At 49.9% G+C, this 22,085-nt stretch overlaps 1 protein-coding gene across 5 annotated transcripts in view; it reads right to left on the bottom strand.

Moving 5' to 3' along the window:
- THAP7 (THAP domain containing 7) overlaps positions 1-22,085 on the bottom strand; it is a 357,684-nt gene that overhangs the window by 45,237 nt on the left and 290,362 nt on the right. For 4 of the 5 annotated variants that reach the window (XM_069638992.1, XM_069638995.1, XM_069638993.1 and 1 more), the window contains one exon: positions 21,941-22,081. The exons of the other annotated variant lie outside the window; for it this stretch is intronic. In XM_069638992.1, the coding sequence (XP_069495093.1) occupies positions 21,941-22,081 (141 nt within the window). The remainder of the gene's footprint in view (positions 1-21,940; positions 22,082-22,085) is intronic. 5 annotated transcript variants of the gene reach the window in all.

Here is a 22,085-nt window from a genome sequence, read left to right as displayed (position 1 = left end):
GATGTCGTCTATGGAGTTTGTCAGACTCCAAAACCAAAAGAAACTGTTTAAAATCAAAGAAAAATACATGAGAGGGTGGGGAAAAAGGTCTCTCTTTCCAGGATAAAAAAATGTAAAGTCCTAAAGTCCAGCAAAAGAGCTGGGGGTCTCTAGGGTAGAAGGTAATTGGCACCTTTCTGAGAATTCTCCCTAACAACCTGTGAATATTGTGGTGACAAGTGTGAACCCGGCTTAGGGATGTCCACAGTGAATAGTTATTTAAAAGGACAATGAGACTTTTGAATGTTACGTTTTGAGTGAAAGGCCGTAGTGAACCCGACTGAAAGAGGCCAACACAGAAGGATCGAAGCCCGGTTGAGGGGGTCAAAAGGTGAAGAGTAATCGCCCAACTTGAAGATTAATTGAAGACACTTGTTGTTTATGGTCCGTTAGGCCTTCTAAGACAAGCGACTTTGAAAGAAAGACTCGACACCAGAAGGTCCTGGTATTGTTGACAGTAACTGTAACCTCATACTGGCGAGGCCCAGTAGTGTGCTGGGCTCAAGCGTCCTACCTTGTCTCGTGCTAAAAACATGGGCAGGGAGACCCCAGCCATACCATCCTGATTTATCATTTTGGGAACACTTTTCTTTTCTGGTGAACATTATCCCACACTATTTCGTAACTTAGCAGTAAGGATAGGCAATAGTTTTTTTAGTAGAGGCCCCTTTTTTATTTGACAAGACACCACTAGGTCTGCCTTATTATTTGATGGTCGTAGCTTGTTCACATCTTAGATTTAGGTTTAGATTTAGCGTTTTTCTCACCCATTCATACAGTTTAATAAACACCCTTGAACTGTGATCACTTGTCTGTCTTTAATGTTGCCACTATTAATTCCTTACATCCCTCGCAAAACCATTGATGCAATGGAGTTCCACGCTGCAGGGGTGAGAGAACGAGAAGCAGGTCTCAGGGAAACACAGCTCCTAATGTTATGCAGACAGAACCTCTGTGCTGGCACGTAGATGAAGCATCGGAGGGGAGCCACACAGCCCCCCCCCCCGGGCACACAAATACCCCCCAGCGGGACACCAACACCCCATGCCCTTGACTCCCATGGGGTTCCCCCTTGCGGGGATGTGAGATCCAGCACCGAAATCCTGCAGGAGCAGACAAATAGTCGTCCAGACCCCAAACCAGTTCTCCCAGCAGCCAATTTACAACTACTGAGGAAACCAGACCAGGGGAAAGGGGAAGTGGATAAAATAACAAATGGTCAGGATTCCTTCTTCGATACCCTCAAACTTCGGAATGCCAGTGAATTCTGGAAAACCTGCAATAAATGAATCACTAGTTATGCATCCATTTATAGATACCTTAACTTTTATTTCAAAAGGTAAACTTCCCCCTCATCCCTCTGATTACCTGACTGCCTTTGCTCCTAGCCTGAAGGCAACTCAATAGAATTGAAGGAAGTTCTTGAAAACTGCTGCTCTGCTCTCAACTGCTGCTGCAACTCACTGCTGACTCTCTGTAGAGATTTCTGTAACTTTGCTTTGGTTTGCTTTATGGTAACTACTCTTTAGCTGTGTTAGGCAGAAACCTGTGCAGTTCCCTTTGGGAACACTGCAAAAGATTTAGGACTACAGGTGTTAGCAGTAAACCCACTTGGTAGCAGTCTGTACCACCCAGATTTACCTGGTAGCTGTGGCTGAGCAGTCAGACTTCCTTCAAGAAGAGTTAGGCAGTATGCAAAGTATACACAATAGGCACTCAGATACAATAACACAAGCAAACACTGACCAGAGCTTTGGTATCAAAGTATATAATGATGTATTTAAAAACACACTGTTTGAAACACTCTAGCACTCTTATTGTAAGACACTCTAAACACAGTTACTATTATAATATATACAACCCTTATTCCTTATCAGGTAAGTCTTAGTTAACACCACTTATTTCCAGACAGAGGTGAGCGCTTAACTATAGATGGCACTCCAATAGGTTCATGAAGAAGGGAGGGAAAAAGACAGAATATGGAAAGATACACCACTCTAAGATTTAGGAACACTATTAGCAAGGCAGAAGAGCAAAAGTCACTTGTGAGCCAAAGTCCATAGGCTGGACCCACTCTTCGAGAGAGCAGAGCACAAATGCGCCCAAGATCACACAGTTACACTAGGCTTAGAAAGTCTTGCAGAGAGTTCGAAAAGAGTTTAGAGAGGCTCAGAAAAGTTTAGCCACGGTGTCCCAGGCTAACCCAGGTTCGAAAGCCGGGGGCTAAATCTACCCCGTACAGTCGGTGGCAAGGGAAGCCAGGCGGGACACGGTACCTTAAGTGGGAAGGATCCTCCAGCGGTGGCAGTTGTTCCTGGCAGCGGGTGCAAGTCTCGTCGTCGTCCAGGGGAAGAGAAGATCTCAACTTGGAGGAAAGATGAAGGTCGTTGCACTGCCAGGGAAGAAACCAGCCGCGGAGTTTTCCGGTTAAAGGTATTACCCTTTATTTTGCGGTCGTGGTAAAACGTGGTATTCCGGTTGCCGGGGTGCTTGGCACAGGCAAGGCGGCCACGAGATGCGTCGGGAAGGCGAAAAGACGGTGAAACTGGTTATCCCCACCAGTCAAAGGAAGAAGACTCTCCGGCGGGAGATCTCCTCGGTCGTTGGGAAAAGTGGTGAGACGGTCCAGCAGGGCTCCGCCAGAGGTGTCGTCGTGGCAGGTCGGCTCAGCTTCTCCCTCTTCAGATTCTTAGGTCCTGTGGCGACTTCTGAAGTTCCAGTCCCCAAAGCCCTGCTTTTATGCAGAAAACCCCCATTCACTCAGCCTAGCTGTCACTCAAACATGCTAAGTGGTGAGCCGGCCGGCTCACCACTTGGGCCAATCAGGATGGAGTGCGACTTGAGTTGCCTAGGCAACTCAGTCCAGGGTGCCTAAATCCCCCTCCACCCCTCCTAAGTACCCCAGACAGAGTGGCACCACTTTGGAGGGCTTCTGTGGAGAAGCCCGCCAAAAAGTGGAACAAAGGGCTCGACTTGGGTTGGAGTCACAGAAGAGAACACAAATGCCATTTTAGAACAGAGTTTTGGCAAAAAATACCAACCGGAGAATTAATAATAATTAAATAAACCAGCGGTATGTTCGAGGGTATCGTAATGAAATAAATAAAGATAGTAGCCTCGAACAATGGGAAAATCCCATAGAGAAATATTTGCGGTTGAATATAAAAAGTAGTATCCACTGCCACCAGCCAAAACTCGATCAGGGGGGACGGAGACGTGCCCACTCGACTAACAGACCACGGGGCAATCAAATTGCCCCAGCCAGTACATCCTCAATATGATGGTTTGTACTGGTTCTGCTCAGAATTTAAGACTAGTAAAGTCAATGGTGACTTTACATGCCCTGGGAGACAGTAGTCAGTCCCAGGGTATGGAGTCTGTACTGGGGGGTCACTATGACACCCCTGTGTTACTGCACTGAGGGTGCTGTGTAACACACATCACAAAAACACATGAAGCCCTATGGAGTAAAAGACCCCATAGCCCATTAAACACATCTAGAGTCAAAGAAACACACTCAAATCATGCCCAAGAGTGAGGGTAAAAGAGTCTCACTCTTGGGAGGAGAAAAAAATAAACCCCAAAAATCCAGCAAAGCTGCTGGGGGACTCACTAGGTTAGGAAATTCAGCCTAAACAGAGAATTCTCCCTAACAAGCTGCTCCACTTACAACTGCTGCTTCAAAACGTTTAACTTTTTTGTGGTAACTATATACAGCATTATTGAACTAAATGTCTTTTTTCATTCTGGAAGGAATTGTTCCTAAACGTTTTAAAAACATGCCCCCAATGCTTTTGTCCATGCAGTAGAGTTTCTTTATTATATCCAGTTTCCTCCGACTAGAGTTTGAAGTGTTAAATCTTTATCAGCTTTCACTATGCGCACTGCCGTATTGTATTCAAAGAGGCACACTGCTGTATTTTATTCAAAGAGACTTGCGCGAGGCAACTCACTTAATTTCTCTGTGCCCGATTACGTTGGCTTTGCAGACCGCTGTTAACAGCAACCGATAAACAGCTGACCAGCACTGTTTATCTTTCCTTTCTGCGCAACAGAGCGCCAATAGGAACGAGACACGGCTTCCCTTCAATAGCTCGGCTTCACGTCCCAACGTCCTTTTCTTTAACACAGCACAAAACGAGCCTGGCAAGCTTGTGATGAACCAAACATATTTGTTTCAGGTAACTTCACGCGCAAGGCCTTATTGAAGTACACGCATACACTGCTGATGCCGGAGCGCGCGCAGCTTCATTCCATGCAATGCCAGAGCGCGCGCAGCTTCATTCCATGCACTTTACTTTAAGACTGTTCACCGTTCAAATTCACCTTCAAATACAAGTAACTTTTTACAAATGAGACTACACGTTTTTCAGTTTGATCATTAACTAAACTCTTAAAACACTGTACATGCAATTTCCTTTTCTGTAATTGCTTTTAAGAACATTTCCTCGAATATTACTTAATTCTAAAGCTTTGGTCACTTATCGGAGGTTAGATTCTCTGCCACTTTCTGTGGTTGACTTGAACATTGGTTTTTCTCAGGTTTCTCAATGTATAACTGGAACTCATCAAAGATGTGACATCCCTTGAGAATATCTTGAATGAAAGGCAGTTTAGAAACTTTCCTGAGGTTCCACACTGCATCACAATAGTCTCCAAGCCAATCACTGCTGTGCAGGAAGTTCTCCATCTTGAAATTGGACAATAGTAGCTGGCTGATATTATTGTTAAGGGAAATTGTAGCCACAACCAATCCTACCCTCCCTAGCAGCGACAAGTACTAATTCCACCCAAGAGTACCTAGACTATTACCTCCTGTTACCTGGGGACCTGACAGAGGAAGCTGGGAGGTTCTTGAAGTAGTAGGCAGTAGGTGGGAGGGGCCAATGGTGGAACGGCAGCTTAGGCAGAGATCCTCAGGATGGGCCCCAGCGGGACACCAACACCCTGCACACTTGACTCCTGCGGGCTTCACGCTTGTGGGAAAGCTGGGAGGTTCTTGAAGGAGCAGGAAGCAGGTGGGAGGGGCCAATGGTGGAACGGCAGCTCAGGCACAGATCCTCAGGAAGGTCCCAGCAGGACGCCAACACACTGCGCCCTGGACTCCCACAGGCTTTCAGGACAGGCAGCTGCCCAGTTTGAACTGGATTCTCACAGGCAGGCTGGAAGGCAAAGGGCTGCAGAGTTCTGGACTCCTCCCTCGCTTTCTGCCTTCATAGACACTCTGGAGCCTGGGCGGGCTTGACCGAGGTCTCACGCCGAAGATAAAGTTCACACAAAGGATTTTCCCACCCTGGATGTCAGGGTAAGGAACAAGAAAAGAACAACGAAACGCTGAAATGGTGAAATGGTGAAAAAAGAAGACCGGGGCCATTTTGGTAAAATGGGCACCCATGGGTGTCTTTTTCCGGGGCTGTGCAAACAGACTGTGGTAAAGGTGCACCGAATTAATAAAAAGGTTCACTGCCACCAGCCATTGAAGGCAAGTTTGTCCTTGCAACATAAATGTTATATTTAAAATGAGAAGGGGATACTCAGCATCTCTCCAGCACTCCACATAAGTGGGAGGTGCTGGTTGTACCTAATAAAAGGTAAAAGGGATCCAAAGATCCTTTATACCCTTGGGAACTCTAGTTCTCACAAGGTTAGCCAGAGAAAGTTTAGAGGGGAGCCCCTACAGCAAACCAGCAACAATATGCACTTATTGCCAACAAGCTGTCAAAGAGGATAACTTTTAAAAGACACTATAGGGAGTAGGGGTGCTACTGTTTTAGTTTTATGACGGTACGATAACCTTCTTGCCAACTGACGGTATATCATGGTTATCGCGGTATAGCAGGTGGAGTTAACCAATCTTAATACATATTTTCTAAAAGGTCATAAATTGTCAGATTTATCATCACAAACAAAACCAGGCACCCAGGGCTAGAATTGGGCTTTTCAACATACTTTCCACTGAAATGCCACCCCTTGCTTCCACCAAACAGAACACACGTGTGGAGAGGAGGAGGAGGGGGGGGGTTTGATGGGGGGAAGGGGTTTGTGAGGGGGGGGGCCCTGCTGCGACTGGCAAAGCAAACTGAATAGCTTTTCTTAAGTGGTCATTTTGGCTTTTAGCTCCCCCACTGGCTACTGGTGACGAACATGTTGCCATCTTTATAACCTGCATGCCACAGATCAATGGAGGCGGATGGTAGTATAAGCTTGTGCGCATACACACATGCACACACACACTCTCTTTACGTTAAAAGTAAACCCTTTCCCTTCTTGGCACTGTATTCTTCCTATTGCTAACATATTGATTTTGTGTCAGGCACGTGTGGTTTATGGAATGGTATTAAAAACTGCTCCAACTGAAACTACGTGGCAGATGGCACATCCAACAGTGCAAGACCAAGACTGCGCAGCTCTTGCTTACTGGAGCCTTTCCAAATCAGATTGATAAACGGTATAAACAATGTGACGGTTATTATTGTTCAATTGAGTGGTTCACGGTATCTTTAACGGTATACCATTATATCCCTAATGGGGAGTCGTAACAAGGACACCCATAAAAAGAGTAAAAGATTCTGTGAGTGTGGAAAAAGGTTCTCACTCACTGAGGTATAGTGAAAAATAATCTACCAGTCTAGCAAAACGTACTGTGGTTGACACAGGTCAGGAAGATTTATCATTGATATGAAAATGTTAACACTGTTCCAGTGATGGGTTCTGAGAAGACAACCTTAAGGTGCAACCAGTTTCACACTAAACTTTGACCTAACTCTTAAATAGTTGAGTGGATGAACAGTTAGGTTTAGACTTAGGAGGAGGAGGAGGAATTAAGCTTGATGTGAAGTACAGTTAACAAGAGCAAAGACGGTTAAGGAGCAGAGGTCCCCACAGGTAAGTACAACAATATACTGTTTATTAACCGAGGCAAGTAATACAATCAACATACTGCTGGTGAGGAAAAAACACCATCAAGCATATATTCACCACAATTTGTTAACAACAAATAGTTACCTTCTTTAGACTCCAACAGAGTTAATCATAGGACTATACACTAAGTTATCAAAGTGAGGGCAAACAGTACGGGCCTTAAGAACCTATTTTAAAGTACAGTTCCAACAACCAGACCCAATACAACCGAACCAGGGAATTTAGGGTGCACCTTGGCAGTAGCCCCCACCTTTGGTGAAGATAAGGATACTGAAAGTGTCACAAACCGTTAAGAGTCAAGCTTCCAGTGGGATCTAGAAATGACTAGGTAAAAGTGATCAGAGCATCACAGACAAAAACTAAACATTTAGATGACTCAGAAAGGTGGCAACAATTGGACAGTCACCCTTCTACTTACCTTAAAGATATAAACTATTTTTGGAAAATCGGAAATAAATCCTGTAATACTCCACACCAACCTGTTATACTTACCTGTACCCCTGATGTAGCCCCCGTGCCATGAGGCGTGGCTTTTCGATGGCATGCACGCTTACCAATTTTATCTGTTATGACCTGTACATCTGATGTAGTCCCCAGTGGTTGCCAGTCATTTGGTCGAAAACAATTGGTCGACTGGACAACTGGTCGAATCAATTTGGTCGAAAACCAAATGGTCGAATTTTTTTTTTTACCCTTTTTTTTTATGGGGGCCCCCCCCCCCAAACCCCTTTTTTTTCTCTGTTTTTTTTTAAACACGAAAACCCACAAAACACATATATAAATAAAAAAAAAAAAATTCGACCATTTGGTTTTCGACCAAATGACGTCGACCAAATTGCAGTCGACCAGTTTGTAGTCGACCAAATGACTGGACACCGTCCCCAGTATCATGAGGTGTGGCCTTCCAGAGCATGCACCCTGAGCAATTTTGTCTGTTATGCTTTCCTGCACACCTAATGTAGCCCCCCCCACCATACCATGAGGCGTGGCTTTTCCAGAGCATGCCTCTCTAAAAACAAATTCTGTTATGCTTATTGTGAGAAACCAGAAGGCGTCTCACCCGCTATTCCCCGCTGATCTCTGTCAGGAGGCCAGGGCACTGCCATCGCCTTTGGATCCAGACCCTGAGGGTGGACCAGTGAGGAAGGATCACCTGGGTGAGGGGTCCTCGGGGAGTGGGACACCGGACGGCGAGATACGGTATCCTTCCCCTGTAACAGCTTTACTGCCATCCTACAAGGTAGGATACGTCGGAACTTTACCCCCCCTCCCCTTTTCCCTTCACAAGCCCTTTGACACAGACAGCCTGCTCTTGGAGAAAACAGACACTCTAGCATTGTACACGACATGTCCCGCTACTATGGTCAGGCGAAGTCAGGCAATTACTGACAATCATTCACGCCTGCCTTCCATTAAACTTCCCCACACGGATAAAAGGCAGAGCATGAGAGCACACTCTGAGCAACACAAAGCACACGAAGGAACAGCAGTTTTGAGTCAGCACTTGACCGAGGGGGTAAAGACAGCAAACCAAGAAGGGTTCACAAGGTGGGATATACCCTGGACCTTTTCGTCAAGAAACCGTTAAGTCAGAAAGCATAAGCCGAGGAAACCAAACTACGTCCTGCATTGTGTGTCAGAGATACCGGAGGCCCTCCAAAATACCAGACCAAGGCGGGGAGGAGCAGCAGCCGCCATATCATTCTTGGCTCCACGAACAAACGAGCACCAAAGAGATCACCACAGCCAGTGAGTTGGGGAAACCAATGCAAGACCGATCTGTGTTGAAGTCAAGGTTGCAAGCTGCAACATTGTAGAATGAGAGCCGAAACAAACAGTGTTTAACGCGTGTGATGAAAGACGAGAGTAAAGGTGATCTGCTGATGATTGAATGAACTTGAGAAGGAAAGATATAATACTGTTGAGAGTGGTCCGGCACCGTGAATGTGCTCAAAGGTCTCTGTAAGGTATCCCGCCAAGAAGTAGCAGAAACTAAAGTAGAAGATGGAAGTGGTCCTGCGACAGTTTAAGCAAAACCCATTGCACATTCGAAAGCCTTCGATTTTGATATAAAGAGGAAACAGTAGAAAGTGAGATTACATGGTCCAAGCCCGAGCAAGGAGACAGAGTGTAAACGTTGTGATAAAAAGGGGGTCCAAGTCTGAAGGAGGGAGACCCATGATGAACATTGGAAACGAGAACTTGTGCACGTAAAGCTCCTGATAAGAATGGAACTTTGATATTGGTTTGTTACGACAGGCCCTCTGCATTAAGGGATCGTTCTAGAAAAGAGGCTTTGGCCCTGCTTTGAACTGTATCCTTGTGGCAGAGAAGCCAGAGTATTTGCGAAGCTCGAAAGTGCCGCCTTGCCCCATGCTGTGGAGAAGGCAGCTCACTGCTCAACCGTCCCGACATATTTCTTTAACACTTTTCTATTAGTATAGGCCCCTTTATTTTGACAGAGCCTTGACTAGGATTCTGATTTTTTTTATTTGATGGTTGTAGCTTGCTCCCATGCTTAGATTTAGGTTAGATAGGTGTTCAACCAACCCATTGAAGTTCAATAAACACCCTTGAACTGTGATCACTTGTCTCTGTCTTCACTGTTTGATACCATGCCTTCGTTACATTAACTGTACATCTGATGTAGCCCCCATACCATGAGGCATGGTTTTGCTAGAGCCTGTTTCCAAAATCTAGCTGCACGTTTTAACCATAAGCGTGATCTTGCACTCTCAGATAGTCTCTTCGCACTTACTGTAACTAGCACCCTGATACCCCGAGGGTTTGGTGTGCTGCTATAAATACGAAAATAAAATAAACCACTAGATGTCGGCGTATTCAAAGCATGGGATTCTAAGCAGATCCATAAGCCTCAGACTTTCATATACCTCTGTGTGGACATTCCTTTACTCAAAGCCATACTGTGCTATTCTTCATTCTCATCCACCCCACTGCCCACTATGAGAAACTTGAAGGTGTCTCCCCTGCTGTTCCCCGGAGATCTGTTGTCCAGGTGGCCAGGACACAGCCACCGCTATTGGATCCAGTTCTTGGGCGAGGACCAGTGGGGGAGGATCACCTGTGCGAGGGGTCTTCAGGTAGTGGAGTTGGGACACACGTGGGTTGAGATGCGGTATCCCCTTCCCTGTAACAACTTTTCCCCATCCTACCCTGTAGGATATTTAGAAGCTCTACCCCCCCTTTTCCCGCACAAACACTTTCTTACACTGTAACAGACAATGGACTAACACCAGAGCCGTTTACCTGACATGTCCCAACACACGGGTCAGGCAGAGTCAGGCAATTACAATCACGCACACCTGACGGCCCTTTACCTTACTCATAGGGTTAAAAGGCAGAGCACGAAAGCAGACTTCAAGCAAGACCGAAGGCACGAGGAGATAGCTACACCAAACCGGCAGTTGAAACGGAGAAGAAAGGCGGTGAGACCTGGAAGGACGACGAAGGGGGAATTGCCCTTGCCGTTTTCAATTCAGACACGCAAAGAATCCGAAAGGGAAATTTTAAGACTCAGAGATACAGCTGGCGTGCGGAGCAGCAGATGTCTATGGTACACAAGGGCCTCCTGCATTGATAACACAGCCGGAGAGGCAAGCTGGCTACCGTGGTACTATTCTTGACTCCAGAGAGCAAAGAAGCCAATGTTTAGCACAGCCGGTGAGTCCGAGGAAGCTGATGGAAAGCCGAACTGTATTGAGCCCAACGTTGCAAGTAGCGACATTTTGAACAGAAGGAATTTGCAAAAGGAAGAACTTGTGTGTCCGCTTGAACTTTTCAGAAAGCCCAGTTGAGGTCCAGGTGTCGAGGGGTCCGGCGCCACATGGGTGTCACAACCCTCGCCCAAAACCCCCTCTGGCAAGCCCAATGGCCAGGTGGAGTCAGGACTCGGGCCTCTAGAGCCTGGCATCTGCTTCCAAAGCCCTCATGGGGCCAGTCCTGGCGCCTATGGCGCCAGGCTCATACACCATAAAAAACAATGTGCTTGGGAACTACTTTATTGTATTGTCAGCCAACATGGAGGCATCCACATAGCTTGGTTCCTAAGAATAAGCATATCGCTTACTTACCGCATCATAGCGCTCTTAATGCACCATTTACCAGCGGGGCTCAACCAAGCCAGTTTGCCGCGCTGAAGCTCCACATACCTAAGGGAGAAAAAAGAGACATTTTAAACAAAGAAAGGCATGCAGGATAGCAACAAAACTAAAGAACAGCAATAAGACCTACCTGAACAATATCAAACGGGCCGGCGTCAGTGAAGTAACTGGACCGCACTCGCCCATGAGAGACAACGCACCCCTGCAAAGAAGGCAGGACAGAGAACACGCCTAATTCTACTACAAGGTGAGGAGAGGGCGCCAGAGGGACTGAAATCATACAGGGGTGAGGGAGGATACTTACCCCAGTCGGTCAGTCTTGAACACAGTCCTCCAATATTTTCAGGCAGAACCTTCCCAGAAGCATTCAGCGAGTAACCCGGCTGGGTGGTGTCCCTGTGGGTACCATGTGAGCGTAACAATGGGAGCTCATTTCGAAAAACTGACCGGGACCTGCTTTTGAAACTACAACAACAAGGCCCTAGAAAAGGGTGGCGTAAGGTGTCAGAGTGGTCCTACAAGGGCTGTGTCAAATCCCTTGTACAATCGAAAGACTCTGACCCGTTGCCAGAGGAAAGCTAAGGGAAGGGAACCCCGCTTTCTGATAAGATTGTGAACTGTGAAATAAGGCAAGTGTGAACCTGACAGAGGGATGCCGAAAGAAAGCTAGGAGAAGGAAAACCCCGCTTTCTGATGAGAATGAGTAAGGAACAAGTTACTTACCTGTAACTGTTGTTCTCCAGCATGGGTCTGGCATGGATTCACATGCTCATGAATATTCCCCGTCGTCAGGCTGGGAATCCTCGGTAAAGAAAAAACCAGTATCAGTTTCGTTTCTGATCTGTCTTTCGTAGTAATAACCAATCACTGGTCTCTGCGTCATACTGACCACAGCCAATGACTGCCCTCTACCTAAGCACCGCCTCTGGCAGCCATCTTCAGATTTGGAAGCACGTGAAGTGGCAGTATGACCAAGTGAAGAGCCGCAGAGGGGTAGGCGGGAGGGTTCGCATGTGAATCCATGCCAGACCCATGCTGAAGAACAACAGTTACAGGTAAGTAACTTGTTCCTTCTCCAGCATGGGGTCTGGCATGGATTCACATGCTCATGAATAAAGAATACATAGCAGTACACACATGCACAACCACGGGAGGTGGCAAAGGCTCAACATTAAGCATCACATCAACTCAACATTAAGCATCTTACCTCCTCACCAGGCTCACCTCAGGCGAACAGGTTGCGCAGCACTGCTTGGCCGACCCTGGACTCCTCCCTGGAATCCCGGTCGACGCAGTAGAATTTCGTGAAGGTGTGCGTCGACCTCCACGTAGCAGCCCTGCATATGTCCAGCAGGGGCACACCAGATAGGAACGCCGTGGTAGCTGCGATCGCTCTGGTGGAATGGGCTCTCGGACGGCCAGGCAGCGGTCGGTTTGCCAACCGGTGACAGCACATGATACAGCCGGAGAGCCATCTGGAGATGGAAGCCTTCGAGAGAGCCTTCCCCTGATTGACAGGTCCAAAGTTCACAAAGAGTTGTGACGTCTTCCGAAAACCCTTCGTGCGGTCCACGTAGAACTTCAGCGCTCTAGCTACATCCAGCGAGTGCAAAGTCCTCTCAGCCGGCGACGAAGGCGACGGGAAGAACACAGGTAACACCAAGGGTTCGTTGAGATGGAAGTCCGACGGTACCTTGGGCATGAAGGAGGGGTGCGTCCTGAGCACTACCCTCGTGTCGTGGAAAATCAAGTACGGGGCCTTGCAGGAAAGGGCCTGGATCTCTCCCACTCGTCGTGCGGAGGTGATGGCCACAAGAAAAGCTGTTTTCCACGATAGAAACTTCAACGGGGCCGAGTGCAGAGGCTCGAACGGAGGTCCCATGAGCTTGGTCAGCACCACGTTGAGCTCCCACGCCGGGGCCGGAGCCTTCACCGGTGGGAACGATCTGAACAGTCCCTTCATGAACTCTTTCACCAGACGATGAGACCACAAGGACGCCCGCCCCGTGGTTCTGGTGTATCGGGAGATCGCAGCAAGATGAATCTTGATGGACGCGTGTGCCAGACCAGCTTTGGCCAGCGTCAGCAGGTACGGCAGTACTTGGGGAGCCGTAATCCGTAGAGGGTTAATCTTCTGTGCGTGGCACCAGACAGAGAACCTCTTCCATTTGTGTCCGTAGCATTTAAGAGTCGAGGACGCCCTGGCCTTTGCAAGAACCTCTCTGCAATCGGCCGGTATGTCGTATCCTCCAAACTCTAGCGCTGCAGGAGCCAGGCCTGCAAGTTCAGCGACTTCGGGTCGTGGTGGAGGATGGCGCCTCCTTCCCTGGAGAGCAGATCCGCGTCCGCCGGCAGCTTGATCGGCGGGGACGCTGACAAGTCCAGAAGGTCCGGGAACCATATCTGCCTCGGCCACGCAGGTGCGACGAGGATCATCCTGCACCGTGACCTCTTGAGCTGGTTGACGAGCCGGATTAGCAGAGGCAAGGGAGGGAACGCGTAGAGGAACAGGCCCTCCCAGGGGAACGAGAAAGCATCGCCCATGCTCCTCGTCTGGGGAAACCTGCTGGCGAACCTCCGGCACTTGGTGTTCGTCGCCGTCGCGAACAGGTCGATCTGGGGTGTGCCCCACCGTCCGAAGAGGCGATCCACCAGATCCTGCCGTAGTTCCCACTCGTGGCACGAGCGCAGCTCCCTGCTGAGTGAGTCGGCGATGGTGTTTTTTATCCCTGCCAGATGAAACGGCACCAGAAAAATCCCTTGGGCGACGGCCCAATGTCACAGGTCCTGCGCCTCCTTGGACAGCGCTGGGGACCTGGTTCCGCCCTGTTTCCTGATGTAAAACATGGTGGTGGTGTTGTCGGTGAAGATCCTCACCACCTTGCCCTTGAGGGACGGAAGGAAGGACCTGAGGGCCCAAAACACTGCACGGAGCTCCAGGACGTTGATATGCAGGGACTTCTCCGTCGGGAGCCAGAGTCCCCTTGCGTGCAGATTTTCGGTGTGCGCTCCCCACCCTTCCAGGGAGGCATCCGTGGTCACAGTCTCCTGGTGGGCTGGGGTCTGGAAGTCCATGCCCGCTGTCAGATGCGCGCGGGTGCCCCACCACCGTATCGCTCGTCGGAAACTCTCGTCGAGCTTGATCCTTTCCTCGAAGCTGCCCGTCGTCTGGATCCAGCGCGCATCCAGGAATTCTTGCAACGGGCGCATCCGGAGCCTGCACATGGGAATGAGGTAGATGCAGGAAGACATCATCCCGAGGAGGGACTTGATGGACCTCACTTTGGCCGCGTCGGCCACCAACATCCGTTGCACCTTGCCCAAGATGGTCCTGGTCCTCTCCTCCGACGGGGAGGCCAGAAGGGACACTGTGTCGAGCCTCGCTCCCAGAAACAGTGCGACTTGCGCGGGCACCAGGTGGGATTTGGCGTAGTTCACGGAGAATCCCAGGTCCGTGAGGAGTTGGACGGTCCTTGCCGTGTGGACCACGGCGAGCTCCCTCGTCTTGGCGCGGATGAGCCAGTCGTCCAGGTAGGGGTAGACGTGAATCCCCTCGCGGCGCAGCTGCGCCGCCACCGGTGCGAGGCACTTGGTGAATACCCTGGGTGCCGACCGTAGTCCGAAGGGAAGGGCTTTGAACTGGTAATGACGCCCTTGGACCACGAATCTGAGGAATTTTCGGTGCCCCTTTAGGATGGGAATGTGGAAGTAGGCATCCTCCAAATCCAACGACGATAGGAAGTCTCCTTCCTCCAGCTGACCCAGGACGTGCTGGAGGGTGACCATCCGGAACTTCTGCGCCTTGATGAACTTGTTCAGACGTCGCAGGTCTAGGATGGGGCGCCATCCTCCCGTCTTCTTCTTCACGAGGAAGTATCTCGAGTAGACTCCGGAGCCCCGAAGCCTCTTTGGGACGAGTTCGATGGCGCCCTTTCTGAGCATCGCCTTTACCTCCAGGAGAAGTTGAGGGACGTGAAGTTCTTTCCTGGCCACGGGGGGGACGCGCGGGCACCTTCTTTGAAACTCGAGCGCGTGGCCCCGGGCCAGGGCGTCCAGCACCCAACGGTCGGTGGAGATGGACTCCCACACGCTGACGAAGCCCGCCAGCCGGCCTCCCACCGGGGTGCTTCGGTGGGGGCCCGACCCCACGGCCGGTTCAATCCTGCTTGGACGCGGCCTTGCCGCCTTGACCTCCTTGGCGACGACGGCGGGGTCCGCTAGACTTGCCTCGTCCTCTGTAGGCCTCTTGCGACGACGAGCGGGCCGCTTGACGGTAGGAAGCGAAACCGCCGCCGGAACCTTTGGAGGCGCCCTTGCCTCCGCCGCTCCGAAAGGGCGTCCGTCGTTGCTGCAGGACTCCCAGGGCCCGGGCCGTCTCAGTATCCGCCTTGATGGCCTGAAGGGAATCGTCCACTGTCTTCCCAAACAGGTTGTTCCCGTCGAAGGGCATGTCCAGGACTCTGGTCTGGACGTCCTGCCGGAAGTCCGTAGCTTTGAGCCATCCACGACGTCGAAGGCAAACGCCGTTGCCCAGCTGGCGGAACCCAGTGTCGGCGATGTCCGTCGCCACGGTGATGGCGTGGTCCGAGGCCACCTCACCTTCCTGCAGGATCTCCAGGGCCTCCGCCCTCTTGTCGTCCGGCAGAAAATCCAGCAGGGGAGCTATCTTGTACCAGAGCTCCCTGTCGTAGCGGGCCACGATAGCCAAGGTGTTGGCCGCTTTAATCGTCGTCGCTGCCGACGAGATGACTCTACGTCCCATAGCATCCAATTTCTTTCCCTCGCCGTCCGGCGGGGAAGTCGATGTGGAGGCCGCACCCCCCCCCGCTTTCTTCCTGGCTGCCGCGGAGACGACGGAATCCGGGGTAGGCTGCGCCCGGAGGCATAGGGGGGCCGGGTCCGGGACCCGGTACTTTTTCTCGTACCGGTCTCTTCTAGCTGGCGTCGTGGAAGGGTTCTTGAGGAGGGAAAGGCCCTCATCCCAAATGTCGTCCAACAGAGGCACTGCGAGGACCGTCTTCCTCTTGGCCTCGCGCCGCTGATAAAGGAAGCCTTCCTTTTTCTTCTCCTCAGGGCAGAGTTGGAAAAGCTCGGAAGCCCTGGAGATCATGGAGTGGAAAGATCCGATCTCGTCGGGCGGAGAAGCCCTGGTGGGAGGCGACGACGGAAAATCCTCGTCGTATGCCTCGTCGTCCGTACCCGTCGCTGCCGTGTCAGTCCCCGTATCATCCCCTCGGGTGGACGGGGAGGAGGGCTGGACGGGGCGCGACGGTTGAAAAGGAGGTGGTGGATGGATCCTTCTTTTCTTGGTAGGGGGAACACCAGAAGGTCCCGGTTCTGGATCCCCCGACGGGAGAGGTTCCTCCGTCGGTAACGGTAGCCTCGTCCTTATCTCGGAGCATAAGGACTGTATGGCCAACAAAATGGCCGCCGAGTTGTCTTGCGGCGCTGGCAGAGGGGAATCCGACGGGCGAGCGGGGGCCCCGTCGGTATCCTCGACGATGTCGTCGTCGTCACCTGCGTCGGGGTCCATTCCGACGGGCTGGCCTTCTTCCACGCCTAGGCCGTGGCTTAAGACCTCGATCAGCTCCTCTTCTGAGGTTGAGGCCGAATCTACGACGACGCCCTGCCCCCCCTTCTTCTTCCCCACGGAGGGTTTCACGGGGGTCCTATCGATGGGCACAAAAGAAGACTCCCTCCGAGGAGGCAGGGAGATTCTGGGCCCTGAGGTCGCCACCACTGGTGCAGCCACCACAGGCTGAGCCAGGGCCGCCGCAACCGTTTCGATAGAGGGCTTGGTCGGATGGATCAAGGCCTTCACCACCTTAGGTGCGCTCACCGCCTTATCCTTGAGGGAGGGGGCACTGCCACACTCCTCCTCTGCCTTAGAGCTCGACCGGGGCCTCTCCAGGAGCTTCGCCGGGTGCTCGGCCTTCCTCTTACCCGACCCAGAGCGTTGGCTCGTGGTTGATGGTGCCGGGGAGGGTGCGCCCTGCCTGGCGCCCGTAGAGCCCGACCGGTCGGCGCTCCCGGTGCCAGCGGACTCGCGGTGCTTGGCCTTATGTTGGGCCCCCGTCGCCGGGGCGCCCTCAAAGGTCTTAGAAGACCGCTCGGATTTCTTCTTCTTCTTCTCGCCAGACGGGCTCTTACCCTCCAGCCAGTTGGCGAGACGTTGATGGCGGTCCTTCATGGTCCGTTCCGACATGTTGCCGCAAAACGCACAGTCCTTCTCCACGTGCGTCTTGTCCTCATGAAGGCAGTAAAGGCAGAAAGAGTGTTCGTCCTCCTTAAAGACGTTCTGCAGCTGGCATCCAGGGCAGACCCTGAACAGCTTTCCGGGCGTCGAGCTTCCCTTCTCCTGGGCCATCTCCGAGACCGGGCCTGAGAAGCTTCTGGAGTCCTCCGAAGTGTAGCTCGATGAAATCTTCACCCTTGAGGGGCACAGATGAATCCGACACGGGTCCCCGTTGATCGGATGTAGGATCGGTGGAGCTTGAGGCTCTTTTGACCGAAAGAATCGAAGTTTTTTGTGAAAAAGCGCGAAAAATAGCACTGACGCTCGAGAGCAATAGCACGAGGATCCCAACACATGAACGTGCGGTAAAAATCTGAAGATGGCTGCCAGAGGCGGTGCTTAGGTAGAGGGCAGTCATTGGCTGTGGTCAGTATGACGCAGAGACCAGTGATTGGTTATTACTACGAAAGACAGATCAGAAACGAAACTGATACTGGTTTTTTCTTTACCGAGGATTCCCAGCCTGACGACGGGGAATATTCATGAGCATGTGAATCCATGCCAGACCCCATGCTGGAGAATACATGAATTGTATTAGAAATACATGAACTTTGTTAAAGAGGGGCCGAAGTGAACCCAACGAAGGGAGGTCCAAATTTTGAGGAAGATCCGAGCCCGGCGGAGGGAGATCCTGGGGGCAAAGAATAACCGCCTGAGGTGCAAGATCACAGAGAGAACTTTAGTTTGTGAAACACCAAAGGCCTTGCAAAGGCAAGCAACTTTTGCAAGAAGGAGGCTTAGCCTCTGAAGGTTTTTGATATTGTTGAACTGAACTGTGAACCTTCTCCTAACGAGGCCAAGGCGTGTGCTGGGCTTTCGAGTCCCACCTTGTCCCGTGCTTCAAACGTGGGGAAGGGAGACCCAGCCTTACCATCCTGATTTAGCATTTTCATTAGCACTTTTCTTTTCTGGTGAACATTATCCCACACTTTTTTTGGGTAATTTAGCAGTAAGGACTGGCAATACTTTAAGTATAGGCCCTTTTTATTTGACAAGATGCCACTAGGACCGACATTATTTAATGGCCGTAGCTTGCTCCCATCTTAGATTTAGATTAGGCATTTATCTCACCCATTATAAAGTTCAATAAATACCCTTCAACTGTGATCACTTGTGTCTGTCTTTACTGTTGCCACCATGAGTTCCTTACACCAAAGAGTTACCCTTTATTGCTCCACCACAGCTGCCACTAGGTGAGGTGAGAGGATTACTGGTTTGTCTAGTTTTGGAATACACCTCACTTTAACAAGGAGTGTACACCCTGGCCTTGTCAAAAGTGAATGGGATCCCCTCTCATCCAGGGGTGTGAGGTCTAACAGGGAATAATCCAGAAATACTTGTTTACAAGCGCAATAAAAATAAAATATATCAGAGCCTGTCCTTTACCCGGTGAGGACTGTAGTACTTCAGAGGGTGCCATTTCCTGTCCACCCCTCTTCTGCCAGCAGGCTTTTATGCAGTCCACAATCACACCATGCCTCATACAGCAAATGTTTGCCACACTCTCGGTTTCTTACAGAATCAGCAAAACTGCCAAGAAACCAAGAGCATCAGTCGAATAGACTGAAAAGTCCCCCAGCACCACATGTTCTAGAATCTACGTGAAACCTGGACATGAGTCAGCAAGAGAAATCCTCCAGCTTTCCATGTTAACTGTGTTCCACGCCAGGAAGAAGTACCTCAGAGAGAGAGTGCCCTGGCAGGACAACCACTGAGCGGTGGTGGGCGAAGCTGCAAAATGTTCACAAGCGCCGGCGGGCACACACCGCTGCTGGATGTTGTAACCAGGCTTCAGCCACCAAAGAGACTTAATTTACAAGGGAGGAACCCGAATTCGATTCCGCCAATGCCAACAGAGACATTGAATGCCATGGGCCGCTATTGTGCTTCCACAACAGCCCATTCGGGGAAAGGGGGCAATGCTTATGCAAGCATTTAACAGTTTTCCAACTATGTTCAAACTCCGGGTGGCAAAGGGTCAGATTGGCCAGGGGCAGGCGAGACAGGATGGGTAGCATTAAAGCGAGGACAGGAAACGGGAAGTTATGGATTGCATGGGTGAGGTCAGAGGAGGCCGTTGACCAAGAGACCAGCAGGAGTAAGAAAGGAGCAGAGTATTGTGGAGGCATTTTCGAGAGAAGGTGCAGCACTGGGTAGTGAGTGCAAGAGGTACTGCAGAGTAAGTGTGTATGCTAATGTGGCAAGTATTTAAATAAATTAGATAAAGGAATGTAGTGGATGTTACTGGGTCAGAGAGGTGTGATTGAGAAGTAGGTGGGCGGAGTGGGAGTAGGGAGTAGCAGCATGTTGGAAGGAGGGGGAGTAATACTGTGAAGGAAGGAGGAGGGAGTAATACTGTGAAGGACGGAGTAGTAAGATCGAAGAGGAGGTATAGTATCATCATAGGTTGGAGGCTAGGCTTAGAAAGAGTGAAAGACATTGGAGGGACAGCAGACTAGAGGGAACAAGGAGAATAGGTGGGTGAAGTTAGAGAGTAGAAGAAAGGAGCAAGAGTGAGCATGAAAACATCCAACTCGGTGTCTGTAAGGCAGATTTCCCTTATTACGGTAGAGCCCTGACAACTGTGTAGAGTAGAGACAGTTAGGAAGACCCTGAGCGAGTTTAGTTAGAGAAGGCAATCTGCCTTCAGGTATGTTAAATTTATTTGTACCGCGCACCGTCACCAACATATTTGGTCCCCAGGCACTCTGACGGATCTGCAAATGAGAAGGCGTTACTAGGGTGAAGAGGGAGTAGGCTAGGGAGAGGAGTGGTGTTCTGTTGGCAGCTTCATCTCGGTATACACTGTGCGTTGAGCTTTGGTGAGAGTATCGGAGCAATGTCAGTCCTTCTGTGCTGTTGGTGCAGCTTATGTGTTGTTGTGGTGTGGTGAAGTGCATGCGGCTTGCGGTGCGAGCAGTGGTTGTGTGAGTTTTTGGTATGCAGAAAGTTTGAGCTTTTCGGTTAGTGGGTTATATGTTTTGCAGCTAATCTTCACAGTATGGCTGAGTGCCTATATCTCGGCAATCCTGCATAGTGTAAAACAGCTAGATTTGAGAGTTCTGCATAGTGGGAGAGAGGTCTACGCCCAACAGAACAATTAATTATAGTATCATACATGGCTGGATTTGAGAAACAATTGAATAATTCAGTAAAATCCTAAAGCATAGCCAGATTTGAGCGTCCCACATAGTGGGAGAGAGGTCTACGCCTAACGGAACAATTGGGGTTTTAGCGCAGCGCAGTCCCTGTTGTATTCTAATGAACTATGCATAGTGTGGTATTCTAATGGATTTGTGTATAGCGAGATTGGAGTGTCTGTACTCGTACTTGGGTGTCAGAGCAGGAGAAGTGGAGTCCTCTTTCCCTACTATCTATGACTTTGTCTGCTGGATCTTCAGGTGTGGTACAGGGCCGGGATGCTACGGATGAGTCATCTAAGTGCTTCCGTCTTGTTCTGTCTATGTGTTCAATTTTTAGTGTCATCTGCTTGTGGCCATCTCTCAATATGTCTTATGGTATGTTGTGGAGTGCATTCCTTGGATTCTGTTCGTATTCGGTTGCTTGGTGGGAGCCGAGATTGGTGTCTTCCTTCATCGTTGTTTTTAGCAGAGTGGGTCTTCCGTTGGGTGGTCTTGTAGTTACGCAGTAAAGAGCCAGGATTTGAGCAGTTTCCTGAATTCTAGGTGGTTTCTTGTGTTCCATATATATTTTGGTAAGTCATTCCAAGTTTTTGGTGCCTGGTGAGAGAAAGAGGATTCTCAGAGTTTTCTTCTGTTGTAGGGTTTCGGTTCCAGGCAGATGTTGCTTGATCTGAGAGTTCTTGCCGGCTGGTGTAGGCGTAACTTATCTCTCAGGAATTCTGCGCCTTGGTTGTGTATTGCTCTGTGCGTGATGCACATTGATTTGAATTTTAATAGTTGTTTTATTGGTAGCCAATGTAGTATTTTTTGCAAGGGTGTGATGTGTTCTCTTCGGGGTAGTTTGAGAAGGAGTCTGGTTGCCGCATTTTGTATGCGTTGTAGTTTTTTTTTTTTAGAAGTCGTTCAGTCATACCCAGGTATAGGCTATTGGCATAGTCTACTCTGGACATGACCAGAGCGATGATGGTAAGTTTTGTTGGCGAATGACGGGAACGGTAGGATCCTTTGTGCTGCTCGCAGGAGAAAGAATCATTTCTTGAGTAGAGCGTTTACTTGTGGCTCTAGTGTGACTTGGACAGTAGGGAGTAATTCTCCTCTGTCTACGACTGGGGGTGCTTGCGTTAGAGAGGAGGCGCTAAACAAGAGTGAGTGGCTCTCCTAGCACTGACCCAAACTTCAATAAAACCCTTGAACTGTCTACGAGGCTTGCAGTAATTCTTGTGCCATCTTGGACACCAAATTCTAAAGGGCTGGGATAATCTCCCTAGCAAAGGTCAACATCAGTAAGGCATGGAGCAATAAATTGGATCTAAGGACTTAAAGGTTTGTCACAAACAATTTTTCATTTTTAATACTAAAAGTAGTTAGCTATTCTTAAACAGAAAGTCTGCGAAAATGGTTCAATACTGCAGTTTACTTACTGTATAGTCCACCTTTTGGGCCTAGTGTTTGCCAAGTTGACAGTAGTCTTTCCTTTCAGTTTGTTTTTCCTCCTCCTACACAGCTTTGGAAGAGTATCGAACACGGTGGGCACAGCATCCTCCTTCAGCCGGTGATAGCCACTGT

The sequence above is a fragment of the Ambystoma mexicanum genome, chromosome 1q, assembly GCF_040938575.1.
Source record: "Ambystoma mexicanum isolate Mex_15411 chromosome 1q, UKY_AmexF1_1, whole genome shotgun sequence".
NCBI lineage: Eukaryota > Metazoa > Chordata > Amphibia > Caudata > Ambystomatidae > Ambystoma > Ambystoma mexicanum.
The sequence above is the reverse complement of the archived record's forward strand: the minus strand, read 5'-3'. Positions and strand labels throughout refer to the sequence as shown.